Here is a 21,106-nt window from a genome sequence, read left to right on the forward strand (position 1 = left end):
TGTACAACACAAGGAAGAGAATTGTAGAATTTGGAGCTGCGTGCACAGCAAGCCATGTAGCCAGTCTCCAATATAAAGAGTGCTCCAGAGAGGGAAGAGTGAGAATTCCTATGATGTCTGGCTGAATTGCTTTTCTTATTCTCTCTCATTTGCTGTCTTGTTGTATAGGATGTATGGATGAAGCAATGGTACCTCCAGGACCAATTTCCCAACTCCCATATCATATGTATGTCAGCACTTTAAACTGTTTCTAATGTTCTGTACATTTGAGATTTGTACATGCCTCTACTTTGTTGTGTTTCACTGCCCTTTTGATTGGCTTGGAGGCTATAAATTTGCTTCTTGGAGGCAGGAGGGGGAATGAAATATTTAGCAATCCCCCCAGTCCAAAGCCCTTTCCACCAGGATTATGTAGACTTTCAGACCTGATCAGGGCAATTTCCTCATGTTCCTCTTTTTTTTCTTTTAACTGATTCTCAACTGCTCTTGGCTTGACTGAATTTCAGTGTTGGGTTCAGTGGTAATTAAGTGGAAATGGCTTTCTTTGTGTTGTCCATAATGCAACATGTAATGGAAATTGTGATTTTTCTGTAACTTGGTGGGCCTTTTTCTCTACATATGATGACTAGGTCACACAGAAGTTTCATAGCATCTTCAATAAACAACAGACAATGAGAACATTTCCTATTTATGATTCTGGAACACCGGGATTAGAAACATGGGGTACAGTAGACCCCAAAATGGTGCTGAAAAAGAGAGCCAACTGGATTCCTTTTATAAAGGTAAATAAAACTGTACTGGAAAAGATAAATTGTTTACTGAGTCTAATAATAAATGCAATAAGTTGTGTTTGAGTCTCTAACTTTCCAAAACGCACCCTGAACAATCATTATGTACCGATACTAAATGAAAGTGAATGTAATGGTTTCAATCCGGAAGGTGTCATGTACACGCAAGGTTCCTCCTTCCAAACATATGATGGGCATTGTTATGTCTGATGGATCTAATCAAAGGACAGAAGATCATGGTGGTGCCTGGTTTCAGTCCCTCAGCTGATCATTTATACTGTCAGGGAGGACAAGCATCGGACAGGTAAAGGTGGTGGGGAGAGATGCTCACATGAATGATTTGCACATAACACGCTGACCGATTTCCCACTAGACTTACCTCGCTCGCTCTCTTCTCTGTGGGGCTTCCATCAGATTTCACACTATCTGCCCTGGGGCTGCAACTAACTTCGTCTTTTTCACACAGCAAACAGAAACTGGTTTTTAGAGGATCTTGTTTGCTGCACGAAAGAGGCGAAGCAAGTTGCAGCCTCAGGGCAGCTTGTGCGAAATCTGACAGAAGCCCTGCTGAGAAGAGGAGAGTGAGAGTGTGGTAAGGTTAATGGGAAATCTGTTTCTGATGATCTGGATTTCACCCAAGTCTCCTGTGTACTCACTCCCCTCCCACTCTGCTCAGCAACCTTTTGAATGCATTGGAATTAGGACAATCTGCACATCGGAATGGTTCATCTGCACCGATCACTGGATCTTCATGATGAGAAGAAAATGGTGTTTTCTGTATTGCAGTTTTACTTGAAACATGTAGCACTTTTGGTTTCTCTTTTTGGTCAAACAGATTAAACCTAAAAAAGACCCATGGCAAGAAAAGCTGATCATGAAACTGAAACAATGGAAAAAAGTAGATCAATGGCTACAGCTTCAGTCAAAATTTTTAGAGGTAAATAGCATAGAGCAACTTCTTCATGACTTAAAAATACTTACCAAATTTTGTGTCAGATTTCTGGTGAATAATAAGTGATATACACACAAGTTAGGATGAGATGCTTTAAAAAACTTTCAGTGAACAAAGCAACTGAAAGTATATTAAGATGAAATTCAGAAATAGAAAAGATCATAGAATAGTGAAGGGTCCTGTGGACACTCACTGGAGTCACCTTATTTACTCAAGATAGAGGGTGTTTTTACACTGAAAGTTTGTGACTCTATCACGGCATTGGAAACTCACCTTTTACATTATCGAACATTCTCACAACTGTTTTGCATCATTGCTACCCAAAGAATCTACATTTGTTTCAATGAGATGAGTTCTGGTACTGCTGCTGCAACGTTTTTCTCAAAACTAGTTTTGATCCAGTCATTTCTCTGCAGGCGTTTCAAACTTGTATTGTAGAAGTTTTCATGCATTTTAAAAGACTCCTCCAAAAGCCACAAGGTGAAGTAATTTGCATGAGAACTGACAGCATTTGAAATTTTTACATGTCATTGCTTGGTAATTTAAATTTGTATTGTTTTTGTAGTGTTGACATGATTTCCAGCAATCGTATACATTTAACTAAGCACTGGTATTCCGTCTGCCCTCTGATCAGAGACCACCCCTCCCCTCAAAAAAAAAAAAAAAAAACGCTTTCAACAGGAAATATAGAATTTTGGCTATGCAAAATGAGCACAGCAAATCCACCAACGTAAAAGGAAAATAATTAAAGTGGAACGGTGGCAGGCGATTTGAAGACTCTAAAACTCTGGATCAAACTGAATGTAAAAACACTCATAATGATGTTTCCCTTGAACATACTTCTTAGCCATCCTATACCTGCAATACTGTTTATATTTGATACTGATTATATATATGGTTCTCCTTAATATTTAATCATGTTTGATGTTCCTGTAATTTTGTCCTTTGTCCAGTGCTCTTCCTATTCTCAGTAAAATTGAAATGCTTTACAGACACTTAAATCGTGGAGATGCTACTAGTGTGTTTTCCCTTATCAGTATCCTTTTGGAACTTCCCCCCCCCCTCCCACGTGCTCTAGTACCTGAAAGATATGCACAAAAAGATCTTTATAAACATAGATCCATATTATGAATAAACTAGCACCCTTTTGTTTTTCTTATATAATTTCACTTGCAGCCATGTTTTCTGCTGGGAGAAAAGGAAAAGTCTGGTGGGTTATGGAAGTTGTTATTGATCCATATTTATATTATATTTCAACTGTAGTTTGTATAAATATACATCTAAATATGCTGATATAATTTGAAATTAGGTTTCCAATGTGAAGCAGGCAATGGAGGTCCTTCAAAAGCATGCAGCAGCAGTAACAGAGATGAGGCCAATGACATCAGCTGTTAGGACTTCTTTTAACTTAGAACAATATAATGAAATCTGGAAGAAGATTTATTGCTGTCCTGAACTCTCTCTGGTAATATCCTATGATAATATCCTTTGATGGACTGGTATCATTTGCAATGCATGTGTGACTTAATGCCAATTTTGTAACTCTTTGACCGATTTCGCACTAGGTCTTGATCCAAGTTAGAGTCCTTTTGATCCTGGCTCTTCTCTCCATTTTCACACAAGTTGCCTTGGAGCTGCGAGTTGGCACACCATTCTCCTGCAGCAAGCAGAAACCACTTGGAAGAGGATCCTGCTTGCTGCGGAAGAGCTCTGTGCCAACTCACAGCTCCAGGGCAACTTGTATGAAAATGGAGAGAAGCCCCGGGAGCAAAAGGGCTCTCCACCTGGAACAAGCCTCGTGCGAAATCAGTCTTCAACTGAATCCACTGAGCAGCTCTGAACTGTTCAATGTTCCAAAATACAGTCTGTCTCTCCCAGTTGTTCCCAGTACTTTGACTTCTGTGAGAGATTCAAATACTGATTGGTTCAAAAGTGATTATGGATGTGCAAACTGAAACAGAAACAGCATACCTTTTAGTGGACTCCAGCTAAAAATCATAAAACAATGAGCTAGCATTTGACTTCCACTGACCTCTTTCCCAGGCTGAATATTAAACAAAAAAATGGAAGAAGGCAAGACATGCTGATAAAACAGTGTGTTGGAAGGTCAGCCTGCTTTATATTGCAGTCTAAAATGGAGATCCGGGAATCTCTTTGCCAACTGTTTCAGCCACAGAAGATTGATATAGCTACCATTTGTACTTTGCAGTTTAATTTCATTAAATTATTTCCAGTTAGGGAGAACACAGTTTGCACCATTGTATATAGGGATAATGAAGACCTAGCCACTGTCCCTCTTAAAATTTAACAGCAGAAATAAACAAAAAAATGTAAGTTTTATATTAAGGAAAACTGGAAAATTTTAGGTCACACATTAGATGCAGAGCCTTGGATCCAAAGCGTTGTGTGCAAAAGTGGAAGTCTCTCTTGGAGGCCATCAAGGGGGTCACCAACTTCTTCCAGTTCCTCTTCTGCATTTGGATTGCATGTGATTTCAGGCTATCCCTGATGATTGGGAACTGCAGGGGGTCAGAAAATCTCCAGTGTGTGCACCAGATCCTGCACATGATTTAAATCCAAATCACCAGCATGTTACAATTCCTAATTTTTAAAGAAGAACTTCAGTCTGAAAAGAAGTCTTCATTGACTTTTTACATTCCAGTTTCAGACCCAGTTGCAGATCTGAGTAATGCTGGTGGATGATCTGCAACTATAGATCAGTTCCCTGTACACTCCTGATTGTGGATAGCTGCCTTTTCAATATGTCTGACCATCCCATTCTTCAGGATAATTTAAAATACCTACTGGTAGTTAGGGAAGGCTGTTCAGTTGTTTTATTTTAGAGACTAACAGAGTTATCATTGGTGATGCTAAGTTATCCTCTTAGGATTTGTTATATGGGGCTCAGCGGGGGGTCGGTGTTACATGAATATTGTTTAATGTATGAAACCACTGAATGAGATCGTATCTAGTTTCAGAATAGGGTGTGATCAGTACACCCATTCTATGTTTCATTAACTAAGCATCCAGGAACAGCCCTGTCTACTGTGAACCAATGGCTGACAGCAATGGTGCAAGGGATGAGGGTGAATAAACTGAATTAACAGCTGCCCTAAGCGAGCAACAAAAATAAGTGTATTTCATCCACAATACATGGCCTACAATTACCTTAGTGGGTCACAAATGTCTGTAGACTTGGTAAAATACTTGCTCATAATTCTGTGTTCACATAACAATGGAAAATGAAAAGCTGTGTGTGTATCTAACCCTAATAATCAATTATTCAATCTGGACAGGACCAAACAAGTAATGACGATAATCCTAGTGTGCCAATCGACAAGAAGGATGTAGGAAGCGCTAACCATAGTAAGGGTTTCACATTATCAAGTAAGAAGAAAGACACAAGGTAATTATTATATTTGCCTCTCTGTGGACTGATATTTTTATACATTCAGGTGGGTAGTCATATTGGTCTGAAGCGGCAGAACAAAGTAGCACCTTTAAAACCAACAAAGTTTAATTCACAGTATAAGCTTTTTGTCAAGCATGCATATTTCTGTGTGCCATGATGGTTCCTTAGACAAAGAACAGGTCACCAGTCTCTACCCCCCCCCCCCTTTACAACCTTTGAACAAGTAATAACTCCATCTAGCCCAAGGATGTTTATGCTGCAGCCTGGCTGGTAAAGCTGTGATATGCCTCTCCCCCAGATTCACACAGACCGATGTTATCTGGTCCCAGAGAAGTGTGAGAAAGGGAGATGTTTTTAATAACCTAAATTCCTTAGTAACAAAATAGATACTGTGTAGTAACCTTTGAACCCGTGACTCAAGCTGCATCTGCATGATACCCTTTGAAGTTATTCTATATAGTAACTATGTCATTACTTCCAAGGATTGTTTCCTTGGTAAAGCTTCTGAGTTCCTACAATAAAAATAACTTTTGATTCAACAATAAAAGACTGTTTATTGAGAAATATCAATGCTTGACACTTCTCTGTGCAGGCACACTTCTTCAGATACAATTAAATGGAAATTATAACTCCATACGTATAGGTAGAGGGTGAGCACTAAATTAGCATTAATAAAGATGTTTAATGTATTCAAGAACCAAACAGGAATAACAAAATTAGTTTATATGGCTATCATTTGTTTGGGTTTAATTCTGGGGGAAAACATAGTGAAGGAAATAAATGCATCAGAATTGGAGATTGATGAGCAGGTTATTTAATTTATTTATTTAGTTCTGTGTACATCCCACCCTCTCTGCTGAAGCAGGCTCTCTCATATTTTCACTCTATTACTCCACACAGGCTCTCACTTTTCTTCTCCTGCTAATAGCCTTTCCCTGTAAAAAGTCTGGCCAGATTGCAAGAGCTGTTTGCTAGCAAGTTGTGTAATGAATTGTAATGAAAGGTGAGTTGTGTAATGGATACTGCCAGGGCCACCAAGTCAAACAGGTCATGCAGAGGCTACTGCTGGGCCCAAATGAATTACATAATCTGGTAGCACATTACCTGGTGGTTGCTGCTGGGCCTAGCTCTGATGAGTCCTTCCTCCAGAGGAAAAGCAGACTGGAAAGCCAAACTAGCCCTGGAAATGGCTCTCCCCCTTGCCTCTTGCTGATAGAAACCAAGGCTTAACTGCTGGCAGTGTTGTTGTTGCCTAGCAACCTCAACAATGGCCACAGAAGGCATTCATTCATAAACTACAGTTACTGCTTTTATTATTTGGGGTTTTTCAGATTTCAGGTTTTTCTGAAATCTGTCTGTAGAAAGATCTGTCTTGTCTGTTCATGGCTCCAATCTTCAGATTTAAGTATCCACATATAGGGCCATGTTGTGAATGAGATATACTGATCGATCCTCTGGTGGTTTTCAGGAGCTGCTTTGGGCATTCACACGGGAGATGACACAGCCCCCTTCATTGATGCCTCCAACCTGATTGTAGGGTTATAGTCAACAGCTAATGATTCCTGTCTCTTGTGTATGTCATCCCAGTTGTCTGAAAAATCTGAAATAGTCTCTTCTGTAACACTCCTCTTGCACTAAGATTTGGGAAAGTTTGGCCTCCCTGAGTACTCTGCTCTCACTTGCACTGAAAACTACAATAACCAGAGATGCTTCTTTAACCTCCTCCAATACATATGCAGTGGGAGAAGCTGCCACTGCTGAGCCTCCTGGACATTCTTTTCTGGGTCACATTGTTCATCCTTGTGCTTTGTCATGTGTCAAACAAAACCCATTTACTTCAGCAACTTGGGAAGAAGACTAGTAATGGTAGCTATGTACATGTACATGCGAGCATGTGTGCGTATATGTGTATGTGCTTTGTGTACACTGGCATAACTATTGTGGACTTTTCTATATGAGCACTTCAATTCTAGAAAGTAAATATAAAGAGATTATTTAAATCATATTTAGTTTAGAAATCTCTTTGAGGAACAGTGATTTAATTAAATTTTCTCCTTCTTGAAAAACAGATATGATTACACAACCACTTTACAGATGCTGGGGTTAGATGAGGGCATGGAGGAGACCAGCAGCAAAGAACTTATCATGATGAAAGGGGCCTACTTGTCTCTCCTTTATTTGCGTCATTTAAGAATTAGAGAACTGCAGGTAAACAAAGGCCTCATGTACAAGTTATATTATTTAGAGAGGCAGAGTCAGTGTTAGATAGTTATGCATAATTCTCTCATTATTTTGCCAGCGCATTTGCTTAGGAATCCTCAACTACTTCAGATCTATTGAAAGAACGCTCACAATCAGTACCTCCGGTCTGGCCTTGAGTGCTGGTAACCTGGTCTCCACTGCTGAAGATCCTTGTTGGGTAAATGCAGCCAAAGGAGGTATTGGTGCCTTTGGTGGTCTTGGCTGCCACTGGTACATGCATTATACACCAGCTGATTATAAGGTGAGGCATTCAGTAACTTTGTAAAATGTAATTCTACAGTTCAAATAGGCATGCCACATCTTACAAAAAAAATCCCATATTTTATAGGACATTCCTTAATGGAGTCCTAGAAGTTCTCAGTTTTCTTTCAAGAGATACACAAGCCCTGTATGGATAAAATGTATTTACTTAAGTGTGAAGTGGAGATGAAAGCCCATATTACTTCTATGGAAGAATATTTTGGTCTTACTGCTCTCTGATGCAAAGTAATATTTTCTCAACTGCCAGCATGCATCTGATCCTGACCAGTGTGGCAGTCACAAAAACAAACTCCAACCAACCTCCTGGACCCCAGTTTTTCTGAAATACTGAAAGTGTTTGATTCTATAGCTTAGCCAGTCTTCCAACATTCTACTAGAAGCTTGTTTGCTTCAGGCAAACAAAATAGATGCCTTAATATTATAAACCACAGGGCAATTTAAATCAATGATAATTTAATGATGCCCAAAGAGAAAAAGATGGAAAGCTCCAAGGCTGATAATAAGGGTCAAATTTGGCAGGCCTCTACAATAAAACCTATGATTAATCCTATATCTGCAAAATGATAATGCTGCTGCCTAAGTGACTTAACTCTTTATCTGCTGGGAACTGTGCCTCTTTCTGCGTCTTCCATACTTTCCTGTTCCTACTGCATTCTTTCCTTCTTGCTGTTTCCCAGAAAGAGTATTAGTTTTCTAAGCAATTTAAAATAAATCACATTGGTTCCTTAGTGCCTGTCCAAATAGTGTCAAGATACAAATTAAGTTTAGTTCTAAGTCTTCTGTTCTTCCACCTGTTTTGAAAAACAACCAATGTTTGTTGGGTGATGTCTCCAGCTTCATAAGGATAAAAACAATGTGATGCTGCTGTTCTGTGACTGGAATTCCAAAGATGTTATATGTCCCTAAAATGAAGCTGGGAGGTGATTTGGATTGTGGCGAGAACATACCCAGAGATCTTTTTCCTGTTGCAGAAAATGGGGGACAGGGAGAGGAAGGAGAAGGTAATAATTCCCAGCACTACAGCCCCAGCCATTTTTAGGCTGTTCTACAGGTTGTTTTTTAGAGCCAAATGACATACCTATAGTTGCTGTCACAGAACTCCAGCATCACATGAAGTTTGAGAAGAGACACAGCACATTGTGACTACAGTATTTTAGAAGTTCAGAAAGAACAGCAGTTTCAACAAATGTTATGTTCGCTTGGAAAGACATGCACAAATATCTGTACATTATAAAAGCTTACTGGGGTGGAACCTTTGATTTTTTCCTACTGGTGCAAGGGTGCTTGCAGCAAAGCAGAGAGGGAATTTTCACAAATTTTGGGGAAGGGGAATGGATCCACCAATTTGAGAGGGAGGTGGATTTCCACATATGTTTCCAATATCTGGAAAAACCCTAATTTGTCTGCCCCCCCCCCCAGTTTCTCCTCTGTCAAGGTGGACATGTAGAGGGGGGTTCCTACAGAAGTTCTGAAAAGTAGATTTATATAGGTAGAGCTGCTCCTTCAGTTTCCCTGGAACATTTAAGGTTCAAATATCATCACTTATCCTTTGAATTTGACTAAAGAACAAAATGGCAATCAATGAAGGTGAAACAATAATGGAGTTATATACCGTCCATGACAGATGCCTGTCAGAATCCCTGCCTCTGTACTCTGCATCATTTGTAGTTTCTGAATATTTTTTTAAATGCAGCCCCATGTAGAGCCCCACTTTTGCAAACCCATGTTGTTTTTAGATGGCAAAAAGTTTACAACACACTTCAATACTTCTTGTAGTTTGTTTAATCATTTCTTGTCATCTGTCACTATACAGGTTCACAGTTTGCAATTTATGGAATTTGCAGAGGTTGAAAATCACGATGATTTTTACACCACAGAAGATGCCTACATTCACACGCAGGATCAGCGAGGGTTTTATGTGATGTATGATGTTGCTCTCCAGGATCTGAAAGATCTAGAGAAGGAGCTTTTGCTTGTGGCAACACAGTACATCGAAATGGAGAAGGGTAAGACAGTTGCATGATCCTCCAGTTCTGCGGTTTCTTCAGTACAGACATTCAGAAGGGGCAGAGTTTGGATGGGGATGCTGATTGCACAGAGAAATATTCTGCTTGACTGTTACTGTACTAACTCCTTAGGCTTCTTTAGCTTGTGTGGGTGTTTCTATGTGTAAAAATCTGCATACAGTTTTGTGTGACTGTCAGGGTCTATATGCATATAAATAAAACTGCTGAGGTTCTTGAGGATAAGATGTATGAAAGAGGTAAGCCAATTATAATATAGTGGGTTCTAGGCATGGCAGAGTCTCACGTAGTGATAACAAGCTCTTTATTAGGAATCACATAGTAAAGGTTACAATACAAGACTGGGGATGGGGCCTGCAGACCCAACTTATATACATCTCTAGGTTCCCGCGCTAGCACATCATTGGGTCATTCAAACTGGTGGGGGCTTGTGATTGGTCTAGGGCTGCAGGAATTTGGATCCTGCAGCCGTTTGTTCCTACGTCCCCAAGCTCAGTCTGCCTGGCTCAAATGAATTGGCAGAAATATCCAAGTCTTCCCTTGAGTCCACCTAAATAACATCCCTCCCCCCTTAGTTCACAAGCCTAGTGAACATAGTCTTTAAAGTATGCGGGCTTACAGTACTTTCGCGTCGACCACCTGAGCACTGGAGCTGATGGTGACGCAGTTTCTGCGCCAGGCGTTCATGGCGGAGGTCCAGGTGCCGAGGAGGATTCTGTCGCCTGGACGGGGCCTCTGGTGCTGAGGGTGATTCCATCTGTTCTGCTGGAGCTGGCTCCAGTGTAGCTGCGGGCTCTTCCGCTTCCTCCGGTTGTTTCGCCTAGATCAGGCGGGGTGGTGGTTGCATTCTCATCTTTTCCCCCAGGCGCCTCTCGCCTGTGTAATTGGTCATTGTGCCGTCTTATTGTGCATCCCCCCTCTGTGATGACTTCATACATGATGGTCCCTAGTACCCGGGATAGTCGTGCTAATATCCAGGCTGGCCCTCCCCCAAAGTTTTTGGCAAACACCAAGTCCCCCGTGTCAAACTCCTGGAGGGCCCGGACCGCCTCTGATATCTCATGTAGGTTGGGTGCGTGGTCTGGGTGTATGCGATCCAGGAGGGTTGTCAGCCGCCAACCCATGAGAAGCTCTGCTGGGCTGCAACTGGTGACAGTACTGGGGGTGGAATGCTGTGCTAAGAGGCACTCGGTGAGACGCGCTTCCCATATATGATGCAGCGGAGTGTTTCCTTCATAGCCCACACCATTCTTTCCGCTTGGCCATTTGTGGTTGGGTGGAAGGGGGCCGACTGTATGTGTTTTATTAAATTCTGGCCACAGAAATCCTGAAACTCGGCTGAGGTGAAGGCCATCCCATTATCGGATACCAACGTGTCTGGAAGGCCATGTGTGGCAAAAACCCTGCGGAGCGCCCCTAGTGCCGCCCGCAAACAAGTGGAGGCTACAGGCACTACCTCCAACCATTTGGAGCAGGAGTCCACAATGAGGAAGAATAGATGCCCCTGGAAGGGCCCCAGCGAAGTCGAGGTGCAGGGGGGACCAGGGGTTGCGAGTGGACTCCCACTGTTGGGCCGGGGCGCAGGGCGATGGTTGTGTCTCCTGGCATGGCTGACATTGGGCCACCCAGGATTCTATGGCGTCGTCAATTCCTGGCCACCAGACATAGCTGCAGGCCAGCGCTTTCATGCGTACTATCCCCGGATAGGTTTCGTGCAGCGCTGTTAGGATGTGCTGCCGCAGTACTGGGGGACCACCACCCTACTTCCCCACAACAGGCACCCTTTATGCACAGATAGTTCGTCCTGGAGGGACGCAAACGCAGAGAATTCCAAGCCCACCACCCGTCCTTCAGGCCACCCCCTCCACGCCCAGTTCAGAACTCGGGAGATAATTTTGTCCTTGACATAGCAGCAGGCAATGTCCTTCGCGTGCAACGAGCGGTCTGGGAGGGCTTCCAGTGACATGATCTAGAATGCCAGGGCCGGGTCTGGGTCCATGGAGGGCAGTGGCAGTCGGCTCAGAGCATCCGCATGACCCATCGCTTTCCCAGGGCAGTACTTAAGGTCGTACAAGTAACCCTCCAGGAATAGAATTTTGCGCTCCAGACATGACGGCCATGATCGGGCTGGGCAGCGGTGCCAATTGCGCGGTGGCGCTGGAGCTCAGTGCACTTGGCAGTGCCGGGGTGCCCTGGACCTTGCTCATCCAGATCCCACCTTCATCGCCAGTATAATATAGTGGATTCTAGGCATGGCAGAGTCTCAAGTAGTGATAACAAGCTCTTTATTAGGAATCACATAGTAAAGGTTACAGTACAAGACTGGGGATGGGGCCTGCAGACCCAACTTATATACATCTCTAGGTTCCCGCGCTAGCACATCATTGGGTCATTCAAACTGGTGGGGGCTTGTGATTGGTCTAGGGCTGCAGGGATTTGGATCCTGCAGCACTTTGTTTCCATGTCCCCAAGCTCAGTCTGCCTGGCTCAAATGAGCCGGCGGGAATATCCAAGTCTTCCCTTGAGTCCACCTACATAACACCAATGCCTTTATTAAGCCAGCTTTCGTGAGCGCAAGATTTTGAGAGCTCTCTCAGAAAAACTTGCTTCCTTATTCCTGTGGCAATCAAGTTTTAGTCCATTAAGTGGGATCTTTATCTAGTTTGCATTTCCATTTCCAACAACAGCTCCTTCCACAGGGAGAACTGGATTAATTTGGTAAGTGCAGGTTACCAAATCTGTACTGGCCATAGGGATGGGCATGAGCATCATTTTTGCAATTCAGTTCATAGTTCACCTGCACAAATGGATATGCCAGTTTGTGAACTGAGATGTTTGTATAGGTTTGCGAGCCACTCTTGCTTTCTGTTCCTGTACTGGCTTGCCAAGTATGGAAATCAAGCTTCAAAAGTAAGGCAGGGTGGGGTTTATCAGTGCAAAGTCAGGGTTCCAAAAGTAAAGCTAGGCAAGATCATTCAATCCAAGGTCAGGCTCCCAAGAATTAGGCAAGGCAGAGTTGATGGCTTAGAATCTACTGTATGTATTGCATCCACACGTAACAGCCTCTCTTGGCTGGTTTTTGTAGCCCCATGCCTAAAGGTCATGCTTGCAGCCAGCTGCTTTGAAATAATCCGGCAGCTAATCATCCTCACCATCAGCAAGAAGCTGGCATCAGACCAGGAGGTGAGCACTCTGCCTTCTTGCCTGTAGTGTTGTTCTCAGGCTCTGTCTGTGGCACACTAAAGGTATAAGAGATACCGGTGGTCTGGGAATGGCTAACTGAAGTTCACCTGCTGAATCAGGGCTAGAGGGTGTCAGTGACTCTGCACCAGCTGTTGGCTGTGAATGAAAACAACCCTGCATCTCACTATCTTGCTGATAAACTTCTGTTAATTCAAGGCTGGCTACATGGGGCTCCTCTTCTCCTGAGGAGTCCTTGCTATTGCTGAGCCCTGGCTGCCCCACCACAGCTTCCCACAAAAAGGAGCTGAAAGCAGGGCCATTTAAACCCTCTGGTTCTGTTCTTGGCACTTTTAAGTGGTGGGGAACAGATCAAAGGGTTTAAATGGCTCCCAGCCATTTATCACCCTGGTTTTGCTCCCTGCTGCTTCAAAGTGTGGGGGAGCAAAAACAGAGGGTTAAATATGGGGATGAAATGCGTCCCAGGGGGCATTTCAATCCCACCTTGCTGCTGGAAGTGCCTCCCAGGGGGGCATTTCAATCCCACCTTGCCGCTGGCTGTGGGGTGAAATGCCTCCCAGGGTCACTTTCTTCACCCTTTTGAAGGCACTACCTCTTCCTTTCTGCTAGCTGTGATAAGCCATGGCCTGCAGAAAGGTGGGGGTGAAGTGCCCACTGCAAGTGACTTCACTTCTTCCATTTACACCCTTCTTTCTTCTCCCCACAGCTTTTCATTGCGAGCAGAAAGCAAGGCCACTTAAACCCTGCTTTCCATACCCTGTAAAAAGCTACAGGAGCTAAAATCAGGGTCATTTCCTTTCCATAACTGGAGAGCTGTTTGTTGGTTTTTTTAAAAAGTGAATATTATTATAATATTATAAGAATCTCTCTCTCAGGCTTTATGCATTTTTATCTTTCATGAAAATTACAAGTCTTTAGCATATTTTGTTGTGGAAATATGCCCCAGAGAGGTACTATTTACTCCACTGAGAGATATGGAGAAGCTGAGGACTATAAAATATGATTAAGCTACTCATATATGTGTACTGCTGATTTATGAGTTGTATGAAGCAAGGAAGTGTTTTGCCAAGAAATATAGATACATAGAACAAAGAAGTGTGTTTGTATTTGAAACAGACATAATCTACAAATGGGCGTGGATGTTATTGTTGTGCTATTCTTTTTCTTTCAAAGTCCACCCAGCATGCAGTGATTCTAGTACCAATACTTATTCAGGATGGGCTCGTGCCTCTGTGGATCGATCTGCAATACTGCTTGACCTTTGGACTTGTGAAAAAACTTTTTTAGAAAATAAATGGCAGGTAACATATATGCAACCATATATTTATTTTAAAATGAAAAATCTGAGAATCTACATTACAATCCATTTGATATATTTGTACATTTGTTGTAATGCATATATGAGAAAGCTACATTGACTACCTTTTGTTGTGAGCTAAGGATAGATGTTCAGAAAAATGGTTGGAGGAAGGCGTTAATCATTGTTTTCCCTTCCCACTACCTGCAAATATTCCACTCAAGATCACATCCTTTTGTTATTGCTTTTGGTGATTTTTTTCAGGTTGGATAGGAGGGGCTGGGCAAAAAAATGCACACAAAATTATTTATTTATTTCCATTTTTTATTTATTAATTTAATTTATATCCCGCCCTCCCCACCAAAGGCAAACTCAGTGTGGCTCAAATGTGTGTTATTCTGCCCTCCCTGCAAGCGGCTCAAATGTATGTTTAATTCTGCCTATGAATGCAAAATTGTTAACTCTGAGGAATGGGTACCAATAAAGAAGATTTGTGGAATAAAGTAATTTTATCCAAAATATTATGGGTTTTTTTCATTATTTCTAAATCAAAACCGATTTATTAGTTTTTTAATAAGAGTTGGTGCAGTGTGGTAGCTAAATCTCATGCTGAAGTCTAAACTTTGTAGGCATTTGTTTCCTATTGAAATAATTTGTTTTATTAGCAACTGAATATGAAGTTCATTTTAGAAGTATAGAGCAACAAGACACTTAAAAATGTTTTGCATATCTCTTCAGCTTCTGGATAGTTACTTCGAAGCTTATCATCATGCTTTAGATTCAGAAGAAAGATTTGCTTTGGCCCAAGTAATAACTGACATCATGTACCAACGCCCTCGATTTGATTTCCACCTTGACTATTTTGTGAACATCTATAAAGATGAGTGCATTTGCCTAAGTCGTCACCTGCAGCTCATAAAAGATGTATTGAATAAACAGGTGAATATAATCAGATTTTTAAAAAGCAGTGCTCATGTTTAGTCCAAGACTGGAGACAAGCTTTGCAACTTGTTCTGAGTTCCAGGAATGGTTTTGATATTACATCAAGTAATTCCCATGGTATATGCTTGAATTTCTAAAGCTTTCTTTCTAACAGCAATATAAATGTTAAATATGTATTAATTAATATATCTAATTCTCAACGTAGCCAAATCTGTAAATATCTAAATCCAGTGACTGGACCACAAACACATGACAGAGCTTTCTACAATCCTGAAAAGAGCTCTAGGTGTGCAGAAAAATCTGAAATCTATTAGAAAAAAAAAACTGGGGTGGTTTAAGAACCCCAAAATAACAGAAGTAGTGCCTGTAGCTTTAAGAAACACTTTCCCAGTGACCATTATAGGGGTTAGTAAATGAATACAGCAGTATTGCTCAGCTTCAAGCCTTGGTTTCTATCAGTAAAAGGCAGGAGGGTGAAATCAGAACACTTTCCAGGACTGTTTTGGCCTCTGAGGGAGGATTTATCAGGGCCAGGCCCACCAGCAACCACCAGGTAATTTGCTACCACCCAATATGTATAATTCACCCAGATGTGGCTACTTGCCACTGTTCAACAGCTGCCATCCTATAAAAGCCAGTGTGGTGTAGTGATTACAGTTTCAGAGTGGGGTCTGGGAGACCTGGGATCAAATCCCTACTCTGCCATTGAATCTTTCTGGGTGACCTTAAGCCAGTCACACATTCTCAACCCAACCTAAATCACAGGGTTATTGTAATGATAAAACAGAGGACAGAAGAATGATGTAAGCTGCTTTGGATCCCCACTAGGAGAAAGGCAGAGTAAGTAAACAAATAATAAATGTAGCTGAAGGTAAGGAGCAAATAAAGAGTAGATTGGTTGGCGATTGAAAAGGAGAAAAGGAAGCAGGAAAAATGGAGATGCTATGGGGACTTTCAGAGGAGAGGAAAAGGAACTAGTGAGGGAGGGGGAAATTAGATAACTCCTCACAAGTCCTTGCAGATCCCTGATTTGTAATAATATTTAATGTTTCTCAAAATGTTTAATGGGAAAGAGTATGGAATGTGTTTTTTTACTACTTAATTGCTGCAAGTTGATTTTAAACACTACTGTCAGCATACCTGGAGAGCCAGGGTAATGTAGCAGTTAAGAGTGTCAGGCTACTATCTAGGAGAGTGGGTTTCAAATCCTCATTTGCGGGGGGGGGGGGTTCTGGGGGAATGCAGCGGAACAGAGTTCTGGAATCTCTTTGTAGAAACAAAATTCTCAAAAACTGTTCAAAAGCCCATCAGGGGCATCCAGTTGTTTCTCCTTCATTTCCCTCTTGAGAGTTCCAGCACCTCTTTTTCCAGAAAAAAAAGCACTGCTCACTTGTGCCATGAAAGCTTGCAAGGTAACCTAGGGACATTCACACTCTAACCTACCTCACAGGATTATTGTGAGGATAAAATTGAGGAGAGGAGAACAATGTAAGCCTCTTTGGGGCCCCACTGAGAAAAAAGGTGGGGTATAAATGAATTAAATAAACTTGCTTCTAGCATTCTTGTAATAACACAGAAAACTTGCATAATGCTATTTTTTTTATAAAAAATCCACAAATCCTTTAATTTAATCTTAGAAAATATTTTTGTTTGTTTTGACTTACAGATAGATAACCAGCGTAAATATAACCATAAGATTTGGCGTGACAACCTCCAAGATGGCATCAGTGAATATGGTTTCCCTCCATATATCATTACAAAACAATTAATTGCTGTGAATAACAGTCCGTGAGTAATTCTTGGCTTTGGTTTGCTATGCTTGCTTAATTAAAATCTTGTATACTCCCCCAAAAGTCCTGTTATTTACTCTTTAATTAAAGCAGCTGTGAATAAAATAAGTCACTTAAACTGATCAGCTGATATATGAATTGCTATTTATCATGCTTGAATTTTAAAGAACAATTCAGTACTGGTATCTGGATGTTTAGAGCTCCGTGGCACAGAGTAGTAAGCTACAGTACTGCAGTCCAAGCTCTGCTCACGACCTGAGTTCAATCCCAGCAGAAGCTGGGTTCAGGTAGCTGGCTCAAGGTTGACTCAACCTTCCATCCTTCTGAGATTAGTAAAATGAGTACCCAGCTAGCTGGGGGTAAAATGTAGATGGGGAAGGCAATGGCAAACCACTGCATAAAAAGTCTGCCATGAAAACATTGTGATGCAACATCACCCCAGAATCGGAAACAGCTAGTGCTTGCACAGGGGACTACTTTTACCTTTATCTGGATGTTTTCCCATGTATGCATATATACACTTATTTAAAAATTAATACATATGCATTCACCTCTTATTCTATAACTCTCCATAATCTAATTAACCTTCTTTTAACTTTTATTATAGATTTACCTGATTTCAAGGTGATCCAATTAAAATTATCATGATCATAATACTCCATTAAGATAAAGGACATTGTATAAATATAATCCTTTATTTTTCTCCTTTCTGGGATGTTTTTTTCAGTTCCTTTATCCTGGTTTGACTAGGGAGATGATATACCATCTCAAAAGTTTTTCCATTATATTTAAAAAGCTCGTTCTCTTCTACCCAGTCATAATTACTGTTATTGTTTTCTAAAGTCCAGCTCTGAAGAGCATTTATTTGCTGGAGTTCCACCCCTCCCTTGGCCTGGTATCTTTAATCCCAAAAGCTTTGGATCACATCCTCCAGGAATTTCAGCAAATCTGTAGGCCAAAAACTGCCAGTGATGTAATGAATCTGGAGAAACATGTACTGCAACTTGCACTGGATGAGTGGATGACCATGGAAAGCCCAGAGTCTTTTTATGGCTCTCAAACGGCAAAAGATGTAAGTTTGCCCTCTGTTTCCTAAATCTGAGGCAATCTCATGTTATATTTAAGCAATCTAATAATTTGCAGTCCAGGACACAGATTGTGATGCTCATTATAAAGAAAAGTTCTACCTAGTGCAGTCATGTTAGCTATTTCATCAAGGAATTCATAATCGTGCTACACTGAACAACCTTGAATCATAGAATCATAGAGTTGGAAGGGACCCCCTAGAGCTTGCTATGCCAGGGTCTCTCAATTGCACAGCACAGCTACTGAACCAAGCCTCTCTTCCTTCTATTGGCTGAGGCTCCTCCCCCGCCTGGTCCCCTGGGGAAGGAAGGAAAGAGCCAGAACTTCCTTTGCCTGGTTCCCTTAATCCCTCTGTTTAAAAACCTCCAAGGAAGGAGAGCCCACTACCTCCCAAGGAAGCCTGTTCCACTGATGAACCACTCTGTCAGGAAGTTCTTCCTAATGCTGAGCCAGAAACTTTTTTGATTTAATTTCAACCCAGTGGTTCTGGTCCTACCTTCTGGGGCCACAGAAAACAATTCCACACCATCCTCTAAAAATATGACAGCCCTTCAAGTACTTGAAGATGGTGATCATATCACCTCTCATCCGCCTCCTCTCCAGGCTAAACATGCCCATCTTCTGCAACCTTTCTTCATAGGACTTAGTCTCCAGACCCCTCATCAGCTTTGTCGCCCTCCTCTGGACCCATTCCAGCTTGACTATATCCTTCTTAAATTGTGGTGCCCAAAACTGAACACAATACTCCAGGTGAGGTCTTACCAGAGCAGAGTAAAGCAATACCATCACTTCACATGATCTGGACACTACACTTCTGTTAATATAGCCCAAAATTGCATTTGCCATTTTAGCCACTGCATCACACTATTGACTCATGTTCAGCATATGATCCACTAAGACCCATAGATCCTTTTCACACATACTATTGCCAAGAAAAGTCTCCTCCATCCTATAACTACGCTTTGGGGTTTTTTCTACCTAAATGCAGAACTTCACATTTATCCCTGTTAAATTCATTTTATTGGTTTCAGGCCAATTTTTCAGCCTGTCAAGATCATCTTATATACTGTCTCTGTCTTCTACTATATTTGCAACCCCTTCCAATTTAGTGTCTTCTGCAAATTTGATAAGCATCCCCTCTATTCCTTCATCCAAATCATTCATAAAGATATTGAACAAAACAGGCCCCAGGACAGATCCTTGAGGAACTCCACTTGTCATTTCTCTCCAAGAGGATTAGGAACCATTCACAAGTGCTCTTTGGGTGCAATCTGTCAGTCAGTTACAGATCCACCTAACAGTACTGAGCCAAATAAATACCTGAAAAATACCTTATTGGTATTTTTTGGGTATTTTATTCAGCAAAATCAGATTTTTCTAATGTAATTCAGCTACTGATCTAGTTTAACTCAAATTAAAGTTGAAATTATTTGACTTTTATTCAGGCTCAACCTTCCAGGTGATCTCGCACTACTTCCATGTTCCTTGTTTGTGGCTTTTGCAAATCAAAGCAACATGGGTGCCTTCTCTTTTCTCCCAGAGTCATGCTGCAGCTGGGACACACATCAAGTGAAGGGAAGGCATTTAAAACTTCCTCCCTGAGTCACACCGTAGCTTTCTCAGTTAGTGGACTGAGTGAATCCACAGCTTTCTCTTGTGGACACAGGGGAACTGAGGGAGGGAGGGGGTGCTGCTGAAGCAAAGGACAACCTGACAAAAGTGGTTTTGGTGAAACAGGCCACAACTTTTATTGACTCCATCACAGGAGCATTGGTGCTACATTGGGATGGATCCTGAATCAGGCAACCCAGCTGCCTCCTGATTAACCCCATGCCCCCAGCCTATCTGCTAGGTTGCATCCAAGAATTGTCAAAGCAGCCCTATAGGATCCACATGGCAGCCCCCAAGCTAGGCATGCCAATTATTGACTCCATCCTAGACCACTTATTGGGGGGGGGGGGTTCCTCAGAACTGTGGGATGTGGGCCTGAAGGGGACAGATCCTTTGGCTGCCTCCCTAGCCAAAGGATCTGTCCCAATGCTCCAATCACCATAAGAAAGGGGATAACCCCTCCACCACCCATGTTCCTATGCCTGTAGCCAACCAAGTAACTCATCCTTGATACCACGCAGTCAAATATCTGAGCCCCAATTGGACCTCATCAGCCCTGTAGAGGACTGGTTGCCAAAATGTGATGCCCACGTGCCTAATGACACCTGTCCAGGGATTCCACCACTTGCACTGCCACCCTGCATGTCTTCCTCCTAGCCAAGCCTACTCCAGCTGGTGAAATGGCCCCCTCCACGAGAACCACTCAAGAAGGGAAGACCTAATGACACATGTGTTGGGAAGCCAGGATTAATGAGTCTTTAAGACTGCTGTACCTGGGTGAAGCCCACAATCCCATTGACTGATCTGTTCCTCAGATGGTGGTGGACCCAGGAAGCTTGACCGTCCCCCCCATTGAAGGACCCATTATGGACATAGGCCCCTGTCACCCAATAATTACCCTCCACATGGACAGATTCCTCCTCCGATGAAGATTCACCCATTGTGCCAGTGCTGCTGGAAGAGTCCTATTTCCTGGGAGGCCTGTGGAACTTGTTCTATTTTGCTCCTCTTGGCAAGGGGGGGGGGCACTGCATCATGATGCTCCTCAAAGCACTGGACTAATCAGACCCAGCCAGTGAACACTGCTGTCTCCTACTCCATGGACACGAGGCAGCAGGCCCCTGTTAGCTGCTGGAATGCTGTTTTGTTGGTCAAACTGCTCTGACAGCTGGGCAGTGGCTTGTGCAATCCCTTGTAGAACAGTCATGTAGTAATGGGCCTGAGCATCCTGTGAAGTCATTGCCAGGGTAGGCAAATGCATGGGAGTCGGTGGCATATTGCTGGGGTTGCATTGCTTGGTGTCTTCTAAACCTGTGGAGATTTAAAGGCACATGGTGGTTGTTGGGACAGGGCTTTTCCCCACCAGCTGGCTGGCGGAAGGAAGGAAGGAGCCTGTAAAACCAGGAAATTCCTCACTGGGGACTGGCAAACCTAGGCTGGTTCCCCACACAGGGCACATTAGACTAGACTTAGATGTCAT

General features: G+C 42.4%; 2 protein-coding genes across 2 annotated transcripts in view; both read left to right on the plus strand.

The window, feature by feature from the left end:
• LOC132585031 (putative uncharacterized protein C6orf183) overlaps positions 1 to 7,227 on the plus strand; it is a 36,280-nt gene extending 29,053 nt beyond the window's left edge. Inside the window, exons 9-12 of the mRNA XM_060256854.1 lie at positions 630 to 782; positions 1,624 to 1,725; positions 3,050 to 3,205; positions 7,222 to 7,227. Coding sequence (XP_060112837.1) covers positions 630 to 782; positions 1,624 to 1,725; positions 3,050 to 3,205; positions 7,222 to 7,227 — 417 coding nt within the window. The remainder of the gene's footprint in view (positions 1 to 629; positions 783 to 1,623; positions 1,726 to 3,049; positions 3,206 to 7,221) is intronic.
• LOC132585047 (uncharacterized) overlaps positions 7,192 to 21,106 on the plus strand; it is a 54,632-nt gene continuing 40,717 nt past the window's right edge. Inside the window, exons 1-7 of the mRNA XM_060256855.1 lie at positions 7,192 to 7,360; positions 7,452 to 7,655; positions 9,489 to 9,681; positions 14,074 to 14,201; positions 14,936 to 15,136; positions 16,806 to 16,927; positions 17,773 to 18,001. Of these exons, the coding sequence (XP_060112838.1) occupies positions 7,247 to 7,360; positions 7,452 to 7,655; positions 9,489 to 9,681; positions 14,074 to 14,201; positions 14,936 to 15,136; positions 16,806 to 16,927; positions 17,773 to 18,001 (1,191 nt within the window). The 5' untranslated portion in view covers positions 7,192 to 7,246. The remainder of the gene's footprint in view (positions 7,361 to 7,451; positions 7,656 to 9,488; positions 9,682 to 14,073; positions 14,202 to 14,935; positions 15,137 to 16,805; positions 16,928 to 17,772; positions 18,002 to 21,106) is intronic.

The sequence above is a fragment of the Heteronotia binoei genome, chromosome 1 (genome assembly GCF_032191835.1).
Source record: "Heteronotia binoei isolate CCM8104 ecotype False Entrance Well chromosome 1, APGP_CSIRO_Hbin_v1, whole genome shotgun sequence".
NCBI classification, from domain to species: domain Eukaryota; kingdom Metazoa; phylum Chordata; class Lepidosauria; order Squamata; family Gekkonidae; genus Heteronotia; species Heteronotia binoei.